The following is a 19524-nucleotide window of genomic DNA, read 5'->3' on the forward strand; positions in this document are numbered from 1 at the left end:
TCGCTTAAGCTTACGTAGCGATCGAAACGCAACTGTCACTGTTACATTAATATGGAAGAGTGATAGAGAGACATAATGCTTTTCGTTGTCGAAGCGACCTTATAACCTTGGCTACCCCGGCCGGTCATATGACTTTTGTCTGTCAGTGTACTATATGTATAATCTTTGTTGTATAGTTTCCGCTGTGTGTGTCCTCGGGGCTACAAGTCAGCTGACGGTATCTGCGTGGACATGGACGAGTGCGCAGCGCGCCCGCCGCCCTGCGAGCAGCTGTGCCGCAACACCGAGGGTTCTTACGAGTGCCTGTGTCGCACAGGATACGAGGTAACATCTACGATTACATCACGGATTGTATTATGTGACGGGCGAGTGCGCTGCAAACAGTCTGTTGCACTCTTGCCACTTCTAGACGGCACCAATTAAGAGCCCATCAACGTGCAAACAAGCGCCGCTGCTAAATAATTGTGATTATTTCAATTTAACGACAGGTATTTAAAAAACATTGGGCCGCTACGTACTGTATTGTGTATTTAGGTTCCCTTTGTAATACATCAAACTAGTTTTTATGTTGCTGGATTCGTCCATCTACGCGTTCAAAGTTAAAACGGCCGTTTTTGTTTTGACTTACTGGATCGAATCGAACTTACGAATCCAGCAACATAAAAACTAGTTTGACAATACAGTACGTAGCGGCCCCCCTTTTTTAAATTCCTGACGTTAAATTTAAATAATCACAATTATTTAGCAGTGGCGCTAGTGTGCAAGTTGATGGGCTCTTAAGCAATACTCGTTCGGTTGCCAGGTTGACGAGGACGGAGCGAACTGCCGCGACGTGGACGAATGTGCCGCCGGTACACACACCTGCCAACAGACCTGCACCAACACCGAGGGGTCCTACGAGTGCTCCTGCCAGGAGGGCTATGAGAAACGCGGCGATGCCTGTATCGGTGAGCAAACCCAGACCATGGGATTTCATTGAATAAAATAATTATGTTTGTTGCGTGAGAAATTACCCGATTGCTACTTGTTTTACTGCAGCTCTTAAGACAGCTACCTTATGCTTATTGCTATTGATATTGTTGTCGACGCTTTGAAATTCCAGCCACTATCGCGAGTCGCAACTAAAGGTTGTATTAAAAAACTGCATATCAGGTTTTTTGTATTCCTTGTTCCTATTTTTCCATGTTCGCAGATGTGAATGAGTGTCTCGAGGAAGGCGTGTGTCCGTCGCCGGGCAAATGCGTGAACCTACTAGGCTCGTACCGCTGCGTCTGCCCACGCGGGTTCCGCTTGGACTTGGAAGGCTCGCGCTGCTTGGACCGCGACGAGTGCGCGGACGGCCGCTGCCAGTCCCCATGCCGTAATTATGCTGGATCCTACCGCTGCGACTGCCCTGCTGGTGAGTGCACCTTCCGTCCTCAATCTATTTCACAATCGGTCCACCACCAATACCATCACTTATTTGTTCACCGCTGGGCTTCTTCCTAAACTTTTATAGACTGTGAACCTTCACGAATGGGCTCACCATGACGCCTTCCCCCTTCATGGATTCTGCTTGGAATTCAAATCTTAGGCTAAATCAGCGCTACAAACCACGAACTGTATGACAATGCTGAACTTTTTTGCTGACACACTCTTCTATTGAAATAAAACTATTGAAACGGATTATATCGCGCTTATTGAATTCATACTATACCCTGATGTTTCTAACCCTTTACAGTGTTCGTGGTCAACGGGTGACCACGTTCGCTCAATAGTTTTATTTCATGAGTAACTATCGCGGTAACCGAATACAATATTACACTCTTCTATTTTTCATTGTTTCTAAAAATTTCTTTTGTCAGGTACAACACGATCGTCAAGCGGTATCTGCGTGCCTACAGATGCTTGCGCTAGCGGGCCTTGTGGCTCATCGCCTTGCTTCCCTGTTGGTGGCGCCTACCGCTGCGGCTGTCCTGGTGGCTACGGCTGGGACAGCGGCCATGGCGTGTGTCTACAGGTAATAGAGCGTTGTAGTCAGAGGCGAATTACTTATTCTTAAATGTTGACCGCGCGCTAGGCTATTGAGGTAAACCTTCGTTATGAGACATAGAGGCGCGTGGAACTGAACGCGGCATTTGTGCACTTGCGTAGTTTCAGTGCCGGATTTAGACATTTGCCGCCCGAAGGCTATGCCGATTTTGCCGCCCCTATTCGCCTCGCTTATAGGTTTTTTAAATTACTTTCCTATCAGAGGCGTTTAATTTTTTAGTACAACACACCATAGCCATATTAAAATGCATGTACAGTCCGTGAGATCTTAGAAGAACCTTCGGCTCTCGGCTATAATCGGACGTAATCGTGTAATAGAAAATGACAGTTTCAATTACTTTGGTTGACGAATTAGTGGCAGTCCAACACCCAAAGAGTGCAGTCGTTTTTCTCGTCTTGAACTATGTAGAGCAGTTAATACCACCATAATATATTCGTTATTATTTCATTAGATATTTTTTAAATTGATTTTAATGGAGACACGTTTCAAAAAGGGTATATCTGTAAATAGTCAATCGCGGGAAATTGTATATAATGTTTATAAATATTTTGTGAAGCAAGCGGCAACTTTTAAGAAGAGCGATAATTGTAAATATTTTAATAAACTTCAAGACTTTATTGGGCTATTCTTTCTGTCACTGCTCTCCAGGCCGTTCGATCTTCAGCCATTTGTATAGTTGCCTGGAGTGAAGTCCTGGTAACGTCTTGGACCACATCTGTCCATCTTCTGGGTGCACGCCCTCTACTCATTCGTCCATCGACACTCCCAGTAATAATACGTCTTTTAATGCGTGTGCGTGCCACGTCTGATTGTATGATCGAAGAAAATCCAATATGCGATAGGTATTCTCAGCTCTATATAATTTCTTCCAGAAGCGTGAGACATGGTGAGATGACATTCTGTTTTCAAATTTACCTCCGGTCGAAATTCAAATTCTGATTCCATTTTATTTAAATTATGACAATAAGTCTAATCGCAATATAGTTATTTAGCGAAATTTAATTTAAGAGCCTTTAGATTAGGGTTTATTTTATGTTGATGCTAATTGTCCACTTAACTTTTTACGATAACTTCAAAAAGTTTTATCAGCTATTAAGAAAGCAGAACAGCAGTATCACCTTCGTACGTTACCACCGATAACCGAAGTCTTTTTCTAAATTACGAAGGTTCTTCTAAGATCTCACGCACTGTAAGGTGACGTCACTAATGTCACATTTTAGATACAGATTTATATGGCCCGTTTTTGACGTCACTCAATGACGATGCGACCTCGTTATATTTGCCTGATCTGGTGTTATGGTGGATACGGCTGGGTTTTTTGCCATTGAAAAACAAGGTGAGGCATTACCAATGCCTAAGCATTGGCAGTCAGGCTGGATATAGCTAAGAAGTTCGGTCGGGTCTGGCATCGAGTCTGCTCGAGGGACTATGTTATAAAAATGGATCGCTACCTTTTTGTCCGGTAGACGCATATGAGCCGTATAGTAGACGGAAGCTGCTCCGATAGTGTGAACATTACCGCTGGCGTTTCACTAGGTTCTGTGCTATTAATGCTGCATATCAATGATAATCATTGCTATGCAGATTGCAGATGACAGTAGTAGGGATACGTATTACACAGGCCGTGCTAATATCCCTCATTCTGTGGTGCTGGAAAGTCATGAAAATTAAGCTCGTATCTGATATCGAGAGCTCTCTATCCATCCTGAGTTTCGGCATGGGATCGGGAGAATTTAGTGAAATTCAATACCATGAATACACAAGAATCGACGATGATCCCAAACTCACAATGTAGTCAGTTGGTGGTCAGATAGGTCACAAAGAATGTAGTTAGTTAACGCGAGCGTAGCGAGCGCGAAATTTTTTCGAGAATATAGTAGGTAGGTACATTTTTAGGGTTCCGTACTTCAAAAGGAAAAAAAACGGAACCCAGCATTATACTACCAGGACACAAGAATCGACGACCATCCCAAACTTACAATGTGGTCCGATGGGTCACAAATAATATGCAGGTACTTAAATGAAAACGCGAGCGTAGCGAGCGCGAAATTTTTTCGAGAAAATAGTAGGTACCTACATTTTTAGGGTTCCGTACTTCAAAAGGAAAAAACGGAACCCATATAGGATCACTTTGTTGTCCGACTGGCCGTCTGTTTATCTCAATATAAAGGGTCTTGACATGACAGAGGGCGGCAAAACCGACAAATAATGCTTGTTATTTAAATTTTACAAATAAATTCTGGTCGACCCTATCTGAACGGCACGTACATTTTTTGACCCAAATATTGCCGCCCCCTAAAATCTGCCGCCCTAGGCTTCAGCCTACTCAGCCTAGTGGTAAATCCGGCACTGCGTAGTTTGCTCAACGTCTAATATCAAAATAAGAGTCGTACAGCCGTATTCGAACAATGAGATACGTCAAATACTAGATATTGAAACGACATGGATTGTATATGTCAGTGTTAAACAAGTGTCAAAAGTGACTTTTTTGTTTGAAGAAAGAAGAAACGACAGTTTGACACTGACATATCCGATCCATATAGTTTCAATATCTAGTATTTGACGTATCTCATTGTTCGAATACGGCTGTTAGTAGGCTTCGTATGAAATAGCAACTATAAAAACCTTAACCTTTCAGCTGGCGGGCGGCTGCGCGACTGCAAGCTGTCTCTTCGGCTGCTCAGCATTCGGCGACTCGTACCAATGCGGCTGCCCCACCGGCTACCAGCTGGTCGGCGCCGGACACTGTCTGACCGCACTTGACGGTGCACTACCGCCGGATGATATCGGAGACGCGCCCGTCTTCCCCGTACAAGACCAGTATAGGATCGGAGGAAAGAATGAGCTCATATCTACGGAAGGATGCTTCAGTTGCAAGGTTAGTCTAGTTTGTAGGCTGTTTTGCAGATAATTTATTTCCAAGAAGAATAATGCTTATGAACGTCAACGGTATTGTCGACTGCACGTGACGGCGCACCACCGGATGATATAGGAGATATATCGCGTATAGGATCGGAGCCTCGGAAGTAAAAACCAGCTTATATCTACGTAAGGATCCTTCAGTTTCAAGGTTAGTCAAATTGATCAGCATTGGGTACAGTTTGACTGCACTTGACGGTTGACTTAACGAGTAAAAAAATATTTGTACTGAATATTAAGTTTTGATTAAACATTATTTAAGTTACTCATTTCGTTAATAAAATGACTATTCTAAAGATATCTTTGTTAACCGTTGCGTTTCCTTTAAAAAAAAAACTTGAATTAAGCTCGATCTTAACTACCTAAAGTATCCGGCTCAGTGTGAATCGTTTATATCGGATATTTTCTCTTCTCTATCGTGATCGTTCGTCAGTCTCACTTCAGTATTGGCGTTCGATTTCAACCGGCTTCCAACTCGTTAGGGCGCTCAACACACTTGCTTAATGCCGCGTACGAATACGAATGGCTGAAGTTATTACAATTGAATTTGGAAAAACTTTTGAGCGCCTATTTAAGTTGAGCCGAATCGATTCACGCAAGAGTTGGTACGGATTACGAGTTGTTATCCGTGTTCTACCATTACCGACGATATTACGTACTTTAGGGTAATATCACGTATAAAAACGTGCTTTAATAGCAGGTACAAGTACATCTATACCACTCGTATTATAGATCTATGTAGGTTGGTATGAGGGAAACTGGTCTAATCCGAACAAGAAACTAGTTCCTCTGGATTGGAAGGTCAGATGGCAGTCCCTTCCGTAAAAACTAGTGTCTACGCCAAGCGGCAATTCTTGATTTAGGTTTCCAAAGTGGTCCAAACTCCAAAATGGTGGTGGTTTTGAATGCGACCGGAAAAATTAGGAGGATTAATGATTGTTTTCTTATAAATGAAAAATATGTGTTAATTTGCATTCATTTGCATTTACCGGCTGGTTTAGGACCTAGTTTCATTATGCCAAGCATTCATTTTACTAGGAAATCTTACAGGCCTTTTTATCATATTTGCAATTACTTACGACAGTGAAAGCTTGCAAAGGTAATTAAATACCCACCTAGAACAGGTTAATAAGACAGAATAAGCGTACAATCTCGCGTCTGATCGTGAAGGTATAAATCTGTGCTGTAACGTAAGCCCCGTATATCTGGCTTAGCCGGCTTAAACACTCTGATACGCACAGTGAACGCATATATTTAGTATGGAAACCGCCTTTAGGAACATTACCGTTCAAATTCTCGGGCCAAATTAGCACACACACACAATTACGCCTACATTCAAATAGGACGACGCGTTTACAGAGCCTGTAATCAAAGCTGGTAAACAAAATAAGAGTCATCTTTATTACTCTAATGGTACATAGCTAAGTGTAGATGAAATGCATATAATGTCAATAACTACCAATCAGCGACATTAATCCGCTAATAACCTTCTTGCTGTACGTACTGGCCGCTTAGAGTTCGCGGTTCATATTTGATTAGAATATGACTTGGACAGGGATAGGTTTATGCCATACAGTGAAGAACCAGTCAAATAATTCACGTATAATAATTTAATGCAGATTAAAAGATAACTAGTTAAAATGTTGTTATGACATGACAGACTAACTCAACATAAGTAAATATATATCATTGTTGTATAAATGTATTCCGCTATAATAAGTATTTTGTATATTTTATTATCTATCTGTATGGCAGTGCGAAGTCACGTTCAGGTATAGTCTGTCCGTTTTTCTAAGATCAAGTACGCCACAGTAAATGTATGGCGAACTTGATCTTAGAAATTGGACTGGCTATACAGTCTGCAAAATTTACATGGGTACAAGAATCGGGTCAAAAATATTTGAACAGGCGGAGTCACAATAAATCCCCACTTTCAGTTCAGAATATTTTATATGTATATACCCGGTCAAGCAAGTTTGTCAGTAGAATAAGGTGCAAAATGAAAATTTTGTATGGGACCACAGCCGTTCGCGCGCTTACATTTTCTAAATTTGCCGCTTTTTTCTGTGTGCATTTGTTAAATTAATTCAGTGAAAGCATGATAGGAAAAATGTATCTACATATAGGAGACCGGGTATGATTATCTCACGGGTTATATCTCATGAATAGAACATATTCTAGATGGTTTACTAACGAATGGCCCAAAAACGTTTCCCAAAGTATCACATCCCAAACTATGTTTCCCAAATTATCATTTCCCAAAAAAATGTTCGGCAAAACAACTTATCGCATATCTTCAGTTAGCAATAGTCTTTTTTGGCAAGTTATTGTTTAGCAAATAATTACTTGGACAAGTTTCATTTTACCAAATATTATTTAGTCAAATGTATCATTAAGCATAACTTACATGTCCCAAAATATTGCATGGCATACAATTTACATAGGTACCAATAGAGAGGAGGCTGCGGAATTTATTTGTCTGGTATTTAGCTGATCATTACATATATGTACATAGTAAAATGTAACGTCAAAAAAAACATTTCTCTAAAATATGTAGTAAATGATCACTAAAATTAAAACTCCATTTTAATATAAAATGATAACCAAATTTGTTACATCTTGCTATTCTATTAAAGCAAATAACACCAAAGTAATAATTGTAACCCAAAAATTGTAAATAACTACCAATTTTTAAACCACATTTTAGTCAAAAAGACATGCAATTTTTTTTACATCTCGTTATTCTATTAAATTAATTAATCCACTTCGATGACCTTTTTCTAGTACACAGTATTTCGTTTCTGTATGGACGGCAGTTCTAACCTAACCCACTTTTCTAATAGCATTTCGATTCTGTGAGGGTCACAGTTCTAACCTAACCCACTTTTCTGATAGTGGTTCCGTTTTGTGAGGATCGCAGTTCAAACCTAACCCAACCCACCCAAATTACGTAGAATTTAACGTACCTATATTAACATAACAAAAATTACTTTAAATAGATATGCTTATTTGTCAAATTTGCGAAGTGACAATTTTGACCAAACATCTTTTTGGAATATAATCATCAACTGAAAAATAATAAATAATTATAATTATAATTTAATTTGTTCAAATACTTCATTGTAATATAATCATCATTCTCTTGTCCTTGTTCCATTCACTTGGGGTCGGCGCAGCATGTCTTTTTGGAATATAATATTAGACAATAAAAAACGTTTGCTAAATAAGTTTTTGTCCTAATAACATTTGACAAAGTAAAATCATGCCAAATGATAATTTGACCAAATAAATTATATGCGAAGTGTAACTTTGCTAAAGGTGTCTTTGGGAAATGAAACTATTGCGATAAGTTTGTTGGGAAGTGAAATTTGGCGAAATGTATTTGGCCCAAACGAAAGTACACCATTCTAGATATCTTGCCAGGCATCCACTCAATTTCATGTCTCTCTAATTGGACGCTTTTTTCCATAGTTCTCTGCGAATAGCATCTTGTGGGAATCTGAATGGAAAGTAATGTAAAATGGCAATACCAAATTTGATTATTAATTTGAAATAACTAGGTAGTTTTTTTATAGCTCCATCTCATGAAATAAAAAAGGAAAATACAAATCTGTAAGAAGGAATTTATTTATAATTATATAGAAAATACCTAAACCAAACACAAGTTAATAAAATAGTCTGCTTCATTTGGCATAACACCATCCCTATTATCCTCGCAATTTAAAAAGTCGTATGTTGTTATGAAAGTCGTATGCAGTTGTTACGTTTTAGCTTAGCACGGTAGTATTGAAAACAAATCGTCATGTTTTTTCCAAATTTTACTGGAGTTATCTGTTTACTACAAGTGAAAAGTGATTCCATTGTCCTTGGTATGAACTAAAATAACTTCTGCACCACTTCACGACACATGAATATATTTTTATTACAAAAACGTTGTTTTTATAAATCAATTTAGCCATTTGTCACTGACTGTCATCTCGGTCGCGTACTGAGATTGCCAATCGAGCAGTTTGTAAGTACCGCCTATCGCGGGGTAGTTTGCGTTGGGTCATAATTGAGCGGACAGAATACTTCCATGTATATCATTTCGCTGGATACGCATAATTATTGAGCCTAAGTTATTTTATAGCGATTCATTCTGTCGTAACCTATTCTTATTGCTAGCGAGTCGAGTACTATTAAAACGTGTTATTGCACATATAAGAAGTAGGTAGGTAGCACATTAGATACGTAAATAAGTACACGTGAAATTGATTCAAAGGCTTTATAACTTTAAGGGATCTTTTCTCTCAGCGAGTGTCGAGGCGAAGACTGATCCAAATAAGTGAAATATGTAACAACGATCAGATATTTGTACATCACTTTTTGAGATTTTTCTTTTGTGAACAAGACAAATGTTTGACATCTAGAGCTAAGAATATTAAAGCCTAGAAACCTAGTTCCACAAAGCCGACCTGTTAAAAAAAGAAGCCAAATACAATTATTTTGCCGGCGAAGTCAACAACAACGCATATTCTTAATATTGAACTTGGCTCTTATTTCACATTTATGTTTTTAATGGGATTTATACTACGTAAATTAATATTGAATTCTCGTTTCATAATAATAGGTCTCCTGTGAGTTGTCTAAACTTTGTGACGGCTTTCTGTTTGCGCTCGATAAGAGATAGTCGGTAACTTAAATGTTCTCTATTTATTCAGCCTAATCTTTATGATATTACAATAAGCTTATTAACAATTTTCACTTTATTATGTACATTAAGACAATTGGAAAGTCATCTTAGATAAAATATTGTTTTGAGTGTCTTGAGTAAGTAAATGCGTAAAAGGAGAATATAGATTTGGGAGAATGAAACCTGTATTACTGAGATTTATTTCTTCTACTTCTTATGGTGCCGTCTCCTGCCGGAGGTTGGCTATCATTAGGGCTATTTTCACTTTTGACGCTGCAGCTCGAAACAGCGATCTGGTGCTCATCTTGACCTGAGGTTTTTGAGCCACGAGGTTCGTCTTCTTCCACATTTTCGTTTACCCTGGATTATTTTTTAACTTTTTAAATGCAACTACATTGAGTTCGGGCAATTATTTTGTATGTTTGTCACGGTTGTTTCAGAGTTATGGATGGTACCTATTTCTAGGTAGGTATATAAGTATGTCTAACACCAAAACACGTCTTTTTGCGCTTACTGTGGGACTAGGTCGATTTGTGTATGTAAGAATGTCCCATAGCCCCCCTAGGCTAATTTACATAGGTATTATATATTTATATAGAGTTTATTTTTTCATAAATCATAATTCGGGATACAGTAGACGGTGCAGGCCGGAGTTTAGGCAGACCGAAAAGGAGATGGCGGGATGACTTGGACGCATTCTACCCCAAATGGTGGGAAAATGCCGATGACAGGGTCGAGTGGAGAAAACGAGGGGAGGCCTTTGCCCAGCAGTGGGACACCAAAGTAGGCTAGAAAAAAAAAATCATAATTCGATGTAACCAGTGATTAATATTTTTTATACAGATGAATGGACGCAGAAGAAGAGCACCCGATGAAGGCATCGTGTACGCCAACGGAACCACAGTCATGAGGCGGCGAAGACGCCGCTCGAGACGTAAGCCCGCCTTCTATTCTTAGCCATGTCATTATAAAACTATATGTTCAATTGTTCATTGCAGCTGCAGTAGCGTGGCAACGAACTTGAAGACACACTAAATTTCATTGCAATTGTGGGCAATATATATTTTTTGGAATAACTCTAAATTACAAGACTTATATCGACCGGGATATAAACCGTGATTACCTTTTGTATTGCTTTCGAGGTCGATTTAAGACTAGTGAGACTAACTGTGAATCATTCAAAACTGTTAGCCCTAAATTAATACAATAATCTTCAAGACAAAAATGTGTTCATCATCCTCTAGTAAGAACTTATCTACTCGGAAATAATCATCTTCTTATTGTCACAACTCTTTACAAAAACAACGTGTACTCGAAACAGCCTAGGTTGATTTACGGTAGGTTTAGTTGTTAAAAGCTAGTATCTACCCGCGTCTTAAATATAAATATCTACGAGTACACACACAGACACATTAAATATATCAAGAACGGACTTGACTCAAAATACGTGAGTGATCCATTGTTAATATACACTGTGGAAAGATAAGTCGGGCCCTGGAGGGAAACTACCTTAAATCCTTTAGCTGGCTAATTTTACTTAAAGGAGACATTCCTTTATTTTTAAAAAGAAACAAAACTGCATTGATGAGCCTGCTTAAGGATTTAAGGTAGTTTCCTAGTTCCCTCCAGGGCCCGACTTATCTTTCCACACTGTATTTAATCAGTTACATAGTTATTTTAAGTGGTATATTTACTTATGTGTACGATATCTATCTCTGATTGAAGTCTTCAAACGCGAGTGATGTGAATAAATAAAGAGCCGAGACCGTCGTTCCTTCAACGTTGTAAAAGTTACTTTGGTTGGCTGGATGCAGGGGAGTTTTATTACACTACTCAATTCTGAGGGGGTTTACATAATATTTTCACTTTGCGTTATCTCTCTTAACGCATCATATTCGGGGATATAAAATAGAATAGTGATAGGCATTTAAGCGAGTGTATTATGCCATAAACATTGCAAGCATTCTCTTGCTAGAGGCTATGAATGATGAAATAAATTATACTGAACTGACTACCTTTCAAACAAACACGTACTTAAGTTGCTAAGACGATAGTTGATAAAGTAAGTTCTATTATATTAGACAGTCGCCGTCGTAAGTGTCGCCTGGGAAACGTCCAGCCGCGGTAGACTTAACTTGAACTGGCACGAGGCAAATATAAACTAGAAGAAGTTTAGCGCAGTCGTTACGCATTTCCAAAAAGTTTAGTACGCGTCAGTTAGTCGGCTTATTATTCAACAAGCTTCTACACGCAATTTCATACGGGTAAAAGTCGCAGAACTCCCCATGCCCTCCTTTTAGTTATCGGGATATAAAATTTCGGCCCCCAATTCATTCCCTCGAGGGATGAGTTCCAAGATAAAAGGCATCCGAAGTTCTTTTCCTTTTATAAACTATTAGTGTGCTGAAAATAAAATCCGTTAAACCGTTTTTGAGTAATTGATCTAAAAATCTGCCAACATTCACACACGTATCTAATAATCGTGTAGCGTAGCGTTTGGATATAATTGTGTTAAGTACACAATATAAACAATATACTTCTTTTTTTCGAGGGCAATCGTGTAATACATACATACATATAATCACGCCTATTCCCCGGAGGGGTAGGCAGAGATCACGGATTTCCACTTGCTACGATCATCACGTACCTCTTTCTCTTCCTTCACTTTCATAACATTCCTCATACACGCTCGCCGGTTTACGGTGCTCTTGACCTGACCTTTCTTCAGGATTTCCCCGATCTGATCAGAGAAAGTTTGCCGAGGTCTACCCCTTCCAACTCCCACTTCCACTTCTCCCTTATAGTCGTGTAATAATTACTAAAAATGATTAGGATTACATTTGTATACAGGTCGCCGTTCACTACTTGAACCCGATGCAGAGCTGATAGTGGTCTCAGCAGCACCTCGTCAAACATGGGGCCGGGCGCCGCTGTTGCGGTTGCTGCCGGCCGCTGGCGGCGGGCGGGCCCACTACAGGCTGGCCTACGGAGACCCCGACAGGAACTTTGTGCTCTCGCGCCGGGACGGCGGCTGGGCGTTGAGACTGCGAAGGCACTTGAAGCCTGACGCGGTACTTGAGCAACAACTGGAGCTTGAAGCCAGGTGGGTACTCTTTTAAGTTTAGAATAAATTTAAAAGTGGAAAAATTACTGTCTTGGGTGAGACTTGAACTCACGGCCTCTGGATCGATACTCCAACGCTCTGCCATCTGAGCCACCAAGACCTCATCCATAGCCCGCAAATCTATAGCATCGTTTGCAGACGTTTCTGCTTGTTAAAAATTAAAATGGGTACTCTTTTGTTAGTCGTTATCCAATTACTTAGTGGCGAGTTTTGCTGCAGCAAAAGAAGCGCCCACTACCCCAATAGGTTATGGAACTACGTATGGTCAAAGAAAAAAGAGTTGATAGAGGCGAATTGTCAAATTAAATTATGTAGCCACTGTAAATTGACTGCCATCTTTCGACACGCCAAGACAGGCCAAAGGTATGGTGCAATGTTTTCGAGCGATGGCGCCATAACCTTCAGCCTACGCTCGAGTAGATGGCGTTAATATTAATATTTAACAAGTTAACACATAATCAGTGAAAGAATAATGATCAAAGTCAAATGGCGTTCTAACAGTTTTAATCTTCTGTCGAAAGATGGCAGTAAATGTACTGGAGCTACCTATGACAGTAACTCTCTATTTGGAATCCTCTTTGGTATCGTCAATATAGTTATGGTTGGAAATAAGATTGCGAAGATCGAATCTGAAGAATGTGTTTTAGATTCGTGACGCCGCCGCCGAGTACCGGACGGAGACGAAGAGGTGTCGACACATCAGTGCCCGCGCCGCTGCGTCTCTACGTGTCGGTCAGGATCTCACCGCCGAAGCGCTGACCGCTTCACCCTACAGTATACGCAACTATGCTGAATTCATGGGTTCGTGCTTGATATCGGAGATTAGTGAGGACTAATACCATTAAAATTAACATAATATTTCTCAAAAAATAACTAATGATCTAAATGCACTGCCACGCCAATTTAGATTTATAGTAACAGTTGTGTGTATGAGGAAAATGAGTAAATAAATAATAAACAAAATCGGTACCATGCCATAATAAATGATAATAATGTTTAATAATATAGTAAGGTGGATATTATCGATAATTTTGCCTGTTTGATGTTACCAATTTTGCTACATTAATAGAATACTTTGTACGTGTTGTTATTGGATTTTTTTCATTTTTGTTATTTTTATTATGATTATTTTTCGTCACTTTACTTCCAGTTGTTCAGAAGAAATATTTTATAAGCTTTATAACGAATCAAATTCATATATTATGTATTGTCATTTTAGTAACATCATTTACGACAGTACATGCTATACGCTTAAGTGTCTAATCTAATATAATTATACCAATCGAATATAATAAATTTTTACCTACTAAGCAAACAAATCAACTCCCTGCTTACCAAATATTTGCTGGTGCCACACGTACTCGCGTTCTAGAAGCTTTTTTTTTAAATATTATTGCCTTACGCGTGTAATGTATTAAAATCCAGTGACATATATCTGTGGGGCAGGTATCGGATTAGCATTTCGGCAAGTCGCAATAGACTCCCGTAATGACGCTTGGCACGACCGAACGCAGAAGTGAATCCACTCGCCGGATCCGAGCCTAGCACTTTTTACGTTACCCGGCCGTCTCGCCAGTATTAATGTGAGATTGACTGCTTAATTAAAACTTACGAACAATCTTATATGTCTCACTTGTAGTAATGTTTTCTATTTACTACATTACTAAACTCTAAGACAATATTTCAACAACTCGTTATACTCGTAACGAACGAGATCGAATATCGATATTATTATTTCTGTTTGTTTCCTATCACTACTTCCCCAGTGATCTGAAATTTTTGTTTAAGAAAATACAAAGTGTAATTATTTTATTTAGATCTAAGAAAATTATTTATTTTACATTTCCAACTGTAAGCTTTTTACTTTTTGAGCAATTTAAATTTTAGGATTTTTAGACTGGATCTGTTAAGAAACCGTTGGCCTTTTATACTAGTTTTAAAGTACAAAAATGCAATGAACTTATTTTGTAAATATGTGTATACAAATTAATAAAAATACATAATATAATTATTAGTCCTAAGTAGTATTAATTACCAGTAAGCATGAATGTTAAGCTTTGTCAGAGCGAATGGATATAAATATTTTTTATTTTAATTATAGTTTCATTTGACAGTTTAATAAAGCCAAAGCCAAAATTAGTTTTGACTCATGACAGTAAACTTCCAGGATGACTCTATTTGAAGGTCCCGACAAAAGATATTGTTTCAAGCTTAGCTTCAGTCTTTTAGGCCCACTTGCACCATAACACTAACCCGGGGTAAGCGGTTAAACCGTTAACCCAGTGTCAAATTGTAGTGGTAACCATGGTAACTCCAGGTTCAACCGGTTAACCCCGGGTTAGTGGGATGGTGCAAGTGGTGCTTGAAAACGTAAAATAATAATAAAGTGATTGACAAAAAGAATTGCACCAGGCAATATGGAATATTACGCAAAACTCTGCGTAGGGGGCGCCACACCACAATCCATCACAATCTGGGCTCTGCCGCCAAACAAGAAAATCGAAATTTTGTTATCTAACCTCTCTATCACTCTTGCATATTCGAGCGATAAAGAGGTAGATGTAGCTGAGTTTCGATTTTTGTGTTTGCCGGCAGGCCCTTTGTAAACAAACCGCCTTGATGTATCAATGTCATATTTTGTTGTCTGTGAAAACTTATCAAAAAACAGTTTACTCGTAAAAGCACACGGCCCGATTCGAACTTTAAGATACGTCAATTAATATATCTAGAAATGATATGGATTAGATATGTCAGTAACAAATGTGACGTTTTTGTTTGAAGAACACTTCACACTGACACATCTAATCCATATAGAAAGAAAGAAGAAGAAAGAAAGAAATACATTTATTTTAACGTCACAACATAGTACATGTAAAAAAAAGAAAAGTATGCAGACATAAAACAGATTAGGACGCTAAAATAGGATCCCCACTCAGCATGATGCCGCGGCAGACCGTGGCGCTGGTTTTCTGTGGGGACCTGTCTTAATCTAAAATTGAATGGCGACACGTATTACGCCAACGACACACAAGTAAATTATTTACATTGATTAAAAAAAAAACATGTCATGTCATATCGTTTCTAGATCTATTAATTGACGTGTCTTAAAGTTTGAATCGGGCAGACAGTGTGTATAAGTCTCTATGGTTTACGATGGGTGCTAGTGCTGCACTCTGGAGGCAGAACATTTTAGTAATACTCCCTATTACTTCTTGAAGTCCTTTACTACCTTTACAGAAAAAATCAAAAGAGTTCCATCGTTCATTACGTCAAACGTCAATAAAATGATCACTCGTCAAGAAAAACAAATCTGTCATTCAAAAGTCATGAGCAACACAACTAATTCCGGACCAAATGGCTACAAAATAATAGTTTTAGACGAATAAATAGTTTTCCAAGATGGCTCCTCCAAAGGAAGAGTTCTCGTGTGAGCTCAACAGTAACAAATACTTCGCCCTGTGCGCGGGCGGCGGCGCAATATGCTGCGGCTCTACGCACACGTTCGTCACCCCGCTGGATTTGGTCAAGTGCCGGCTTCAGGTAAAGTCGGATGGTTTTAATGCCGGCTGTACACTCTCGGCGAGAGCTCCTCGCCGAGAGCACACCATGTACCTACGCCACAGAATAAGTAATAATATTATCATACAGAACGGACACGCACCGCCCCGCCCCGACTCGGATTACCTCGCCCCGCGACTGAGTTCTGACGGACTCCTGACGTACGCTCAGTTCGGCTAGCGACGCCGCGACGCGATGACGCAACGTTCAAAATGCCGGTGTATTGTGCGATGTACGGGTAGTACGCATACCTACTTATTGTAGAAATGAATAATAATATAGTTTTCCAAAGAGACGAAATATGTATCAGTAAATAAGGCTAAGTACCTAAGGTAACTAGATCTTCTACACAGATATTCCTCGTAAAGGTTTTATTTTTAGTTTAACACTCTTTTCACAAAAAAGAACTTGTTGGTCGCGGGACATTCGCGTTTGATTTTTAATTCAATTTTAAGAATTTAAGAAATAATTATGTAAGTATGTTATATAAAATAATCAATAGGCATCAACAGTAAGGTACATTTAATAATGGCGTGTTGAAAGTCCAAGTACGTGCAGGACTATAAACTGACAAAGCCAATTCAACAATTGGAGCGTAATAAAACATAAACCTATATTTTGTTAAACATAAACCTATATTTTGTTTTTTACGTATTTCGGTCGAATTATGCAACGCAGCGGGCCGCTCGTCGTGTCCTTCGGCCGGCCTCGGCAAACCTCGGCTTCGCCTTCCCCGCCGCGCGCCGCACGAGTCAGCCCTAAGCCACTTACTCACACAATGACGCGTGTACAGACGTGCCGTGCACACATATAAACGCAAATGATTTTCGATGTATGGCGTGTCCGCCCTGTGCCTACGCGTTGAATCATTTAAACCACGGATGCCCGCCACGATTGACATAGGAATTGTTGCCGCGATTTGCCTCTATGCTGCTACTATAATTATTTAGGCGTATACCTACGTTATTTTCATGGGGGTCAGTATAACTAGGCACCTAAAGTTTCCATAAAGGCCAATCTATAAATCTGCAGGTAGGTAAGAGCACCCTGATAAGAGTGATAAGAGAATTGGGAATAGAACCCCGAATCTTAATCTTAGAAAATATTCCTTCTGAAGTTGCAAATAATTTCTGTGATTGTTCTTAGGTGGACCCCGGCAAGTATAAATCCATCTTCAAGGGCTTTGGTGTGTCTTATAAAGAAGGCGGCGCAGCGAACCTCGTCAAGGGTTGGGCACCCACTCTATTGGGATATAGCGCCCAGGGAGCATTTAAATTCGGGGGATATGAATACTTCAAATACAAATACAGTGAAATAGTGGGGGAGGAAAACGCTTACTTGTACAGGACCGGAGTATATCTGGCCGCGGCTGCAAGCGCCGAAATGATCGCCGATATCGCGCTCTGCCCTTTCGAAGCGACCAAAGTCCGCATGCAGACTACGCCCGGCTACACTTCACAAATGCGAAAGGCTATGCCGCATATGCTGTCGACTGAAGGCCTTGGAGTGTTCTTTAAAGGGCTTGTGCCGCTGTGGGGTCGGCAAGTGCCATACACAATGATGAAGTTCTCGTCGTTCGAGAAGACGGTGGAATATCTGTATGCGAATGTTGTACCGAAACCGAGGGAGCAGTGTACAAAGGGCGAGCAGCTTCTCGTAACGTTTGCCGCTGGCTACATCGCTGGGGTGCTGTGCGCGATAGTCTCCCACCCGGCAGATACGCTGGTATCAAAAATGAACAAGGACCCGAGCTCGAGTATGGGTAGTATACTGTCAGAAGTTGGTATGTTTGGTATCTGGCGAGGCCTGACGGCACGTATCATAATGATAGGCACTCTCACGGGGCTACAGTGGTTCATCTACGACGCGTACAAAGTCTACAACCAGATGCCCCGCCCCGCACCTGGGCCCATGCCTGAGTCGTTGAGGAAGAAGTTAAAAAAATAGCAAATCGTTCGCTTACGGAGCGATATAAATATTGTGTTTTTCTTCTGTTCAAATACGAAGTGATAAATCTTGAATGGGGGTACGCATATGCACAGTATACATTTTTTTTAAGTTTGATGATAATTACTGGTGACCTGCTTTTATTTTTGATGTTTGTCACTTTTCTGCTTTTAGTCTATTATGTACGGTCACCCTCAGAAATATCTGAACACGCACTCTAACGCATTGAAAATAGAGGCGTGCTCAGATATTTGTGACTGGCGAGTGTAATATAATATTATTTGCAAATATAAATGGAGGAGTGTCTTTTCAAAAGGGCTTTTTTAGAAGTAATTAAATGATCAGCCGATTTTAAAACTGATCAACAAACAAGTTTTTGGCAAAAATTTCATTTTTGGTACAAGCTTTTATCGCCGACTGTACTTTTTTTTCCACAGGCAACTAATACTCATCGAGACAATTCTAAAAACCCCAAACACAATTAGGTAGGTTTCGTTGTTTTATCACAGAGTTTCTATAGCCACCTCCGGTCTCCATCATCAGATCAGCTCGATGACACCATAATATTGCATTGTCACCCGACTTACGTATGTATGCAAAATTTCAGCTCAATCGGAAACCGGGAAGTGGATCAAATTTAACTTGCAAGATTTGATTACAGACAGACAGACAGACAACGGTCAGGTGAAACTAAATAAAAGCTTGTAAAAATAGCCATTTAATCATTTGGGCAGCATACAAATATTTTACTGCAAGCAATAAAGAAAAATCGAATTACAACTCATGTTCAGCAAATAATTCACAAACGGTCAACATCTTAACACCTAAATAGCTGAGCTGCAAAATTATTAATTGGTCAGCAAAATTTAAAAATCGTTTGGCAGAAAAAACATGTCTTCAGGCATAGGCAGTTTAGTTAAGAGGTATGCATATTAAAGGAATGGTTATCCGATATAATTAAGGTGGGTTACGTTTGATTGAAAAAATCGGCAGAGTTACAAGCGGAGCGATATCAGTCCATACGAGCAGCCAATCGTTCGATAATTACTTGTTTGGCACCAACTCCTACTAGAAAGGTGGGTTAGGTTACGTTAGAACTGCGACCTTTATATAAAAGTGGGTTAGGTTAGGTTATAACTGCAACCTCAACAAAAAACCAACTGCTACTAGAAAAGTGGGTTAAGTTAGGTTAAAACTGCGACCTTTACAGAAACCTACTGCTACAAGAATTTTGTTTAAAAAATAACTGATCCGCAAAGGGTTGGCTGACAT

At 39.6% G+C, this 19524-nt stretch overlaps 2 protein-coding genes across 2 annotated transcripts in view; both read left to right on the forward strand.

The window, feature by feature from the left end:
* Positions 1–14842, forward strand: part of LOC134669699 (fibrillin-2-like) — a 125572-nt gene extending 110730 nt beyond the window's left edge. The window contains exons 51-58 of the mRNA XM_063527378.1: positions 177–324; positions 803–947; positions 1193–1399; positions 1845–1999; positions 4671–4910; positions 10467–10557; positions 12474–12726; positions 13395–14842. Of these exons, the coding sequence (XP_063383448.1) occupies positions 177–324; positions 803–947; positions 1193–1399; positions 1845–1999; positions 4671–4910; positions 10467–10557; positions 12474–12726; positions 13395–13506 (1351 nt within the window). The 3' untranslated portion in view covers positions 13507–14842. The remainder of the gene's footprint in view (positions 1–176; positions 325–802; positions 948–1192; positions 1400–1844; positions 2000–4670; positions 4911–10466; positions 10558–12473; positions 12727–13394) is intronic.
* A 1174-nt stretch (positions 14843–16016) lies between these two features.
* LOC134669694 (solute carrier family 25 member 3-like) lies at positions 16017–18336 on the forward strand. Its single transcript, XM_063527373.1, has 2 exons — positions 16017–16287; positions 17452–18336. Exons 1-2 carry the CDS (start codon positions 16147–16149, stop codon positions 18250–18252), a joined length of 942 nt encoding a protein of 313 aa, XP_063383443.1. The 5' UTR covers positions 16017–16146; the 3' UTR covers positions 18253–18336.
* Positions 18337–19524: the final 1188 nt, after the last annotated feature.

This window comes from Cydia fagiglandana, chromosome 12 (assembly GCF_963556715.1).
Source record: "Cydia fagiglandana chromosome 12, ilCydFagi1.1, whole genome shotgun sequence".
In the NCBI taxonomy this organism is placed as follows: domain Eukaryota; kingdom Metazoa; phylum Arthropoda; class Insecta; order Lepidoptera; family Tortricidae; genus Cydia; species Cydia fagiglandana.